At 32.0% G+C, this 7,375-nt stretch overlaps 1 protein-coding gene across 3 annotated transcripts; it reads right to left on the reverse strand.

The window, feature by feature from the left end:
• Positions 1-1,351: 1,351 nt before the first annotated feature.
• LOC126714393 (PI-PLC X domain-containing protein At5g67130-like) lies at positions 1,352-6,844 on the reverse strand. Of its 3 annotated transcripts, XM_050414528.1 has the most exons (9): positions 6,730-6,844; positions 6,473-6,637; positions 6,259-6,381; positions 5,388-5,525; positions 5,134-5,232; positions 3,937-4,240; positions 3,044-3,267; positions 2,153-2,239; positions 1,352-1,515 (listed from the first exon to the last, which is right to left on the reverse strand). In XM_050414528.1, exons 2-9 carry the CDS (start codon positions 6,554-6,556, stop codon positions 1,462-1,464), a joined length of 1,113 nt encoding a protein of 370 aa, XP_050270485.1. In that variant the 5' UTR covers positions 6,557-6,637; positions 6,730-6,844; the 3' UTR covers positions 1,352-1,461. The 3 variants fall into 3 exon arrangements, with proteins under 3 accessions (XP_050270485.1, XP_050270484.1, XP_050270486.1); XM_050414527.1 differs by having other exon boundaries at positions 6,473-6,760; XM_050414529.1 differs by lacking the exon at positions 5,134-5,232 and having other exon boundaries at positions 6,473-6,760.
• Positions 6,845-7,375: the final 531 nt, after the last annotated feature.

The following is a 7,375-nucleotide window of genomic DNA, read 5'->3' on the forward strand; positions in this document are numbered from 1 at the left end:
AAATAAAAACATCTCAAACAAGCCTAACGGAGGCAAAACAATAATACAGAAATAATGACAGATACATTATCTTCCTCAATGGAAAATAATAATAGAGAAATAGTTGATATTCTCATAATATTCACGAGACAAAAGATGGAAAACTTAGTATGGTTGAAAGGAGAACATCTGCTTTAAAATAATGTATATTATATTTATCTATTAGGATTCTTTTTAACGAAGGCATTTAAAATTCAAATAATGTATATTATATTTATCTATTAGGGTTCTTTCTAACGGAGACATTTAAAATTCTTTCTAATGTGGGGCTTAACAGTAGTAATTGCCGTCATTGTGAAGAGATAGTTGGGTATTTTCTTTTAATTTTCTAATAACCCCACTTTTAAGCACTCTTAATTTGTAACCCATATACAAGGCTACATGGAATTTAAGTACATAGTACATACATCTAGTTGTAGGAAAATATTTTTTTGAAAAAATATCATTTAAACATATTATATAGTATGCTATGATGTTGTTATTGTTGAAATAATTTGGTGAAAGTGCAAAAAGAACCCCATAGTCTTAACGCTTTCCTTGAATAATTATTTTCTTAATTTCCTCACTACTATACTGGATTGTGATTATTAGTTTTTTACAATTATAAATTTTTGATAAATAAATTACACAATTGATTTATGGTTGAAAATAATAAGAAACAACATACTGAGGTAGCATATAGGTTTTTATTTTTTATTTTTATTTTATAACATATTTGTTTCCAATAAACTTCATTTTATAGATTTCAAAAGTATTTGGGCCATTTTAGAGGTTTTGGGGTATTTGGTCATTTTAGAGGTTTCGATGTATTTTTGATAATTTTAGAAGTTTTGGGGGTATTTGGGTCATTTTAAAGGTTTTATGGGTATTTCTTTTATTGTTTTGAGGTTTTAGAGGTATTTTGGTCATTTTTGAGATTTTGAGGGCATTTTGGACTTTCTAGCAATTTTCGAGAATATTTTGGTCATTTTAGAGGTTTTTGGGGGTGTTTTTGGTCATTTTGAGATTTCAAGGATATTTTGCTCATGTTCGGCAGATTTAGGATATTTTTGGTAATTTTAAAGGTTTCATTCATGAGTATTTTAGTTATTTTAGAGGTTTCAAATGTATTTTTGAGGTTTTAAGGGTAATTTGGTCATTTTTGGTCTTCTTAGAGTATTTTGTGGTTCAAGGGTAATTTTTGCATTTTAAGTGGTGAGGTTATTTACTTATTTTCAATCAATTTTTTAATATAATAATTTTAATTGTTTCTGAGAATGTTTATGAATTAAGTATAGGAACATTACATTCTTGAATTATGAAGGAAATGTAATTAATGAACCAAACCCTTTAATATTATGTTGTTGTAATGTGATTCTATTGATCAAGATTACAATAATGTAACATTACAATGAAATGTAGTATCAAGCGAACCAAATGCCCCTAACTGTGGTCCACGTTTATCTCATGGTTGCAAGCTGATGAGGTTGATCCATTCTGCAAAATGAAGGAAATCAAAATGTGAGAATTTTCATTGTGCATTGGACACATAACTGTCAATTTATGGACTTCAAAATATAAAGTAGTGGGGTTCAGCCCCGGATAGGCGGCCCAAAGCATTAGAAAGCTAGTTACGTGGGCCAATAAGACTGATTTTGGGTAGTCTTAGAAAAGTAGACTTTTGACCTATTTACGGTTGTTTTTATTTTGACCATTTAATTTTTGAAATTTTCGTTTTGAAATATTATGTTTGATTTTGTTTTCATATTAACCATATTATTCATTTTCTTTAACAATAAGGTGACATATGATATTATATAAATTATGAGTCTAAATCCTCTGTCTTATTTTTCTTGTTTTACTAGTAAAAATTTGTTACATCCTCCTAATTAATTAAACTCTAATATTATGCTTTTATTATTTGTTACCTAAAATAAATAACTAGATAAAATAAAGCAAATAAATGACTAAGGTCAAGACATCCCCACAACCGGTCCACCACCAGTACCTTCGAGCACGGAGATCAATGGAATATGAAAATATTTGAAGTGAGAAAATGTGTCGAAAGTCAAAACATTTGTGTAATAATAATAATAATAATAATAATAATTCTAATGCCAAAAATATCTCTTACCACACATGCATGGACATCATCACAACCACACAACAATTCTCCATTAAGAGTGTCCAAAGCTTGAAATGCTCCACCTCCATCACTTCTCTGCATTAAATTAGGGGGGGGGGGGGGGGGGGGGAAACTAAATATTAATAAACCCAATTATGAACTGAGATTTTTCTCCCTTTTGTAATCAAAGATGAACTAGACAAACTCAAAGTGATCGATGGTACTTGGTAGTACTTGGCTCTTTGAGAAGCCATTACTTTTGATTAACTTCAAGAACTTTGAGTTATTGGGTTTATGTGTTTAGGCGCAAGAGGCTCAATTCTTTTAGAAACTCTAACAGATGGTAACACTCTTTCAACATGCATGAATTCACTAGTATATCTTTTTGTGTTTGAAAGCATGATCTTCATTAATTGGGAAAGCTTCTTGATCTTGACGTACTGAGAGATGGTATAAGTTTTATTATTTGGGAAAGTATTTGACGAATGTGCTCTTATGGATATTACCAAAGGTTAATTTACTCATTGTCGATCTGGATACGGTTCAATTACATACACAAACTTTGTCCCCATGTAACTGTATACCATTTATAGGTTTTGTTACCTGAGTTGAAACCTTGTTTTGCCACTTAATTACTACCATCACTAATGAAGATTAAGGATTCAATGTTGGAGGAAGAAACCATCCACATCTCATTATGCTACTTTCTTAAACTAAAATGAAGAACTAATTTTTCTATTCCATACAACTCAGTATTTAATTTCAGAGCTTTTTTAGAAACTATTTTTGCTTTAGAAGTTTTATTCCTTTTCTTTTTCCACCTATGCATATGAAGCTTCAATTCGTTGGCAATACAAAGTTCACAAAAGAGAATGAAACAAGGGAGGAAAATTGACACACCTTGTAAAAATTAACAGCAACAAAGTTAGCCCACCGGTTGCCAGCGGCACCAAAACAAGTATGGAGCATGTTAATCAGATTCGCTGAGTTATGTTCACAAGCAATTTGCTTGAAGGGAATAGTTGGGAAATAATTCACCAAAACTAAAGACTTGGTTCTGTCATCTAGCGGTGATGATTCTGTCCTATTGGGACAATTTCCTGCATGCATTCCACCATCACCATCTGCAAATTTTCGATTTGAAAAAATAATAAAAAAAAGGGAAGAAAAGAAAAGATACATTCATTAGTATAGGAAATTTAGGACTTGGGTCTTATCCAATCAATTAATGAGTCTTTTTTATTTTTAATAATTTAGTAGTTATAACCATAGGAGAGAGGGAGATTTGAACTATGTTCTCCTTATAAAGGAAAACATATAATGCCTATTGAGATAACATTATCTACGGCTAAAATTAAGGCATTTGATGATCATCAATCACTAAAGCAATATGATAGTACGTAGGAGTTCTCATGTAATCCGAATACAATAGTATAATTATATGTTATCTTGTAAACAAAATTTTATCTAAATACGTATGTACGTCTAAATATATAAATATAAAAATAGCTGTTTTTGAAATATTTTCAAGGAAGCAAACCAAAACACAAACTCTTACTATTTTCTCTTTAATGCCATTAAAATATAATAGTCTGAGTGAACATTATAACTATTTAAAAGTGAAATCCATTTTTATTGTGCACTCTATATTAATATTAATAATAGACAACAACTAGTCCATTGAAAGATCCAGTAATTGAAGAGTATCTATAACCTCAAAGGCCGAAAGTTACATAATGATACAAGAAAAAAAAATTTTAGATTGAAAATATATATTAATGAACGCTTCTTACACTGATTCTCAACCATGTAATTCCACTGGTAAGCAATGCCTTCACTTTCTTCCTTGGACATAATTGAAGTGAATACAAGTAGCCTTTGGTTGTTGGCAACCATGTCACTTACTAGTGGCCAATCTTGACCATTTTTTGGCATGTTTTTCAAAGGAAACCAATATTTTATTAACCCGGCATCGGTGAAGACCTTTGTCAATCCTTTAGGGGCTTGAACATAGTCTTCTAAGATCACTGTGACAATTTCTGTTGGATTTGCTGATAAGAAGGCTTCTATTTCCTTCAGAGTGTCTATAGCTGGTTCCTATTATGCATAAAATTTAAGGCAATTTATGTCTCTATAATTATTTTCCCTCTAACGCATAATCTATCTTATGTTTGGATGGAGGGAGAAAAGAGTAGAAAGGAATAAGGATGGCAAGGGGTGGGGTGGTGCCAAAGAATGGGATCTTTGTCCCCGCCCCACATGGTATTGTTTTGCCTTATCCCCGTCCTGTCCCGTCCCGTCCTGCCCCGCATGACAGGAAAAACTTTCTCACCCCATCCCTGCCCTTTGGGGCCTTGTGAAGCCCCGCCTCATCCTGTAAAACTCTACTTTTTGTTAATTTGCCCTACAACTAGTACAATTTTTTTTAACAAAACCTATATCATTAATAAAAATATACTTGAAATTACAACTAAATTTATCCCATCAAATTAAATCAATTTTTAGAAAAAATTGAATAATATATCTAAGTATTTAACAAGATAATTACAAAAAAAAAAAAAAAAAACTAATATTGGGCAGAATAAAATAAAGGCAGAGAACCACATTGGGTAGAATAAAATAAGCTAATATTGATATATTTGTTTAAATAGTAGAGTTCTAGGGTATGAAAAATTTATAATTATAACTCCTTAGCAACACGGGGCGGGGTGGGGACGAGAAGGGGCGGGGCGGGATGGGTCTAAGAAGTCTAAATCCATCCCCACCCCACCTCATGGTATAGAGCTAAAATCTTGCTCTATCCTTGTCCTACCACCTTTGCGAGGTGGGAAAAATCTGTGCGAGGCGAAGCGGGGAGGGGTGAGTTAAGCGAGATGGGGCAAAATTGCCATCAAAGGAAGGTTACTAATGTTTAGTATATTCCGACTACCTTCCCTTCATTCCAAACAGAACCTTAAAAAGTTAGTTTAGTGGGGACAAAGTGTACATACAAATGCAGTAACGTCATAGCATTTTCCTCCATAAGAATGACACAACCATACATCTCCTTGAAAATCATACGTATCTAGCATCAAGCTGCGAACTCCATTCTACAAATAAAGAATGCTAGTTTGGCAGTCCAAAAAGTTGAATCAATCCAAAAAAAAAAAAAAAAAAAATTAAAATAAGAAAATGAAGATTTGCATAAATTATCATTCATTTAAAAAATGTAAAAGAAAAGACTTAAAAATTAAAAAGAACTTACATTTAGCTGTTGAGTGATGTTGTCTTCTTGATTTGTAAAGGTAATTCGAGGAACTCCCGTGTGAGATGGTTCTCCCTCAATAGCATAGGCATTGTGGGTTGTCAAGAATGCATATTTATTGAAAGGAAGTGTATTATTCTATTCAAGAGAAGGAAAATTACAAAAATAAATAATTAAATTAATAATTAAATTTATTATTATTTTGAGAAATGGTCAGAAACTTAAAGTTTTATTTAGGATGATACCTTAGAACATCCAGCTTTATTGGAATTTAGAATTTAATAGCTTACAGAAAATATATACATACATGATATATCTACATATACATGGGCCATGTTATAGTCCATAATTCAAAATGAAATGGGCCATGTTATGGTCATATATCCTTAACCAGCCAACGGCCCCACTGGGCCGAATACAATTTCTTACCAATTCCCAATATTCGCCAAATAATTGGGTCAGGAATCATGATTACGTGGCCATGATAAAATTTTAATGGCTATTACCTCTACAGCCGTCCAAAAGTCATATTCTTTTTCTTTTTTTTCTTTTTTTTTGGATGAGATCCAAAAGCCATATTCAATGATCGATAAAATACATAATCAAGAAAAGAAAAATAAACACTAAAACAAGAAACAAAGAAAAATGATAATTTGATATTGACAGAGACTTTTATCCTAGAAAGGCACATTTTTTTCTTCACGAAATTGGAAGGATAAGTATTTGAGAGCTTATTACATAATATATATAGGAGCATCAAACTTAGCTTTATATATATATATATATATATATATATATATATATATATATATATATTTTAAAACTAAAAATTGGATGTGTGTGCAGTTTGAGAGAGAGGGAATTACAATACCAGGAGCTTGAATTGGTTTGTAGTGGTTGATCTAACACATCTTCTGCCTGAAAATTCTAGAGGGCAAGAGAAACAATAGAGCCCAGCTTGGCAATCTCCATCGGACGAGCATGGGTCAAGTAGCTACACATGGAAACGAGTGAAGAACTTAGAGCTAAACCCATAAGATTTTTATTGTACAAAAGTAGTCTAAAAATTGAAAGGAGACACAAACCTTGCAGTCTCCATTAGAGCAAGCTTTAGCAACACTAAAGAGTAGAGAAGCAGTGATCAAAACCAAACTTGCCCGGAGATCCATTTGGCAAAGGTGTGGCGAAAGTTCAAGAATGATACACACAGAATCCAACGGGTGTATGTATAAGATGGTTTTCCTCGACAACTAGCAAAATAGTAATATGATATGCCTCAGTTTCGTCTGAGAAATCAAAGGAAATTTAATAGAACTTTCATGAGGAATAGAAAGGTACGTACATAGAATATGCTCAGAAGCAACAAAAATGTGAACCTCGGGTTGGCTATCCACACAAGGCAATTAGACAATTACGTTTGAGTAAATATCAGTTACAAGTAAAGTTGGGAATGACAGCACACTGATTTACGGTAGCAAAAGGAAAGTGTGTTAGTAGCAAGTACACCTGAGACTCATTTTTCAATTGCAACTTCCCATTTATTTGTGAAAAGAAAAAAAATTATGGAAATAATTGTAGGATAACGAAAAAGGATTTTACGCAATCTATGTTGCAGGATTTTTTATGCTACCCACTACATGTCGGCTAAAAAAACTATTTACATTTACTCATCATACTCATATAACTTCTTTTTTTTTGGTAACAATTACTTAACATTTTTAATGACTTATTTTACTTACTTAAATAATACTTGTGTATGGTTTTTTAAACCACCAAGTAATGAGTTGCATAAAATTTTTTGCAATCCAAGTTATATAAAAACCTTGCTTATAAATAAGGGTAATTATAGAATACTTCCGGAGTAGTATAAATGCATATTTTCCCCTCTCATATAATTGTGGGTTTCACTAATTAAATTCATGGTAGGACCCACAATTCATGTGAAATGGGGGAGTACGAATTTATAGTACTTTCGGAATATTTAATAA

Source organism: Quercus robur, chromosome 2 (assembly GCF_932294415.1).
Source record: "Quercus robur chromosome 2, dhQueRobu3.1, whole genome shotgun sequence".
Lineage (NCBI taxonomy): Eukaryota > Viridiplantae > Streptophyta > Magnoliopsida > Fagales > Fagaceae > Quercus > Quercus robur.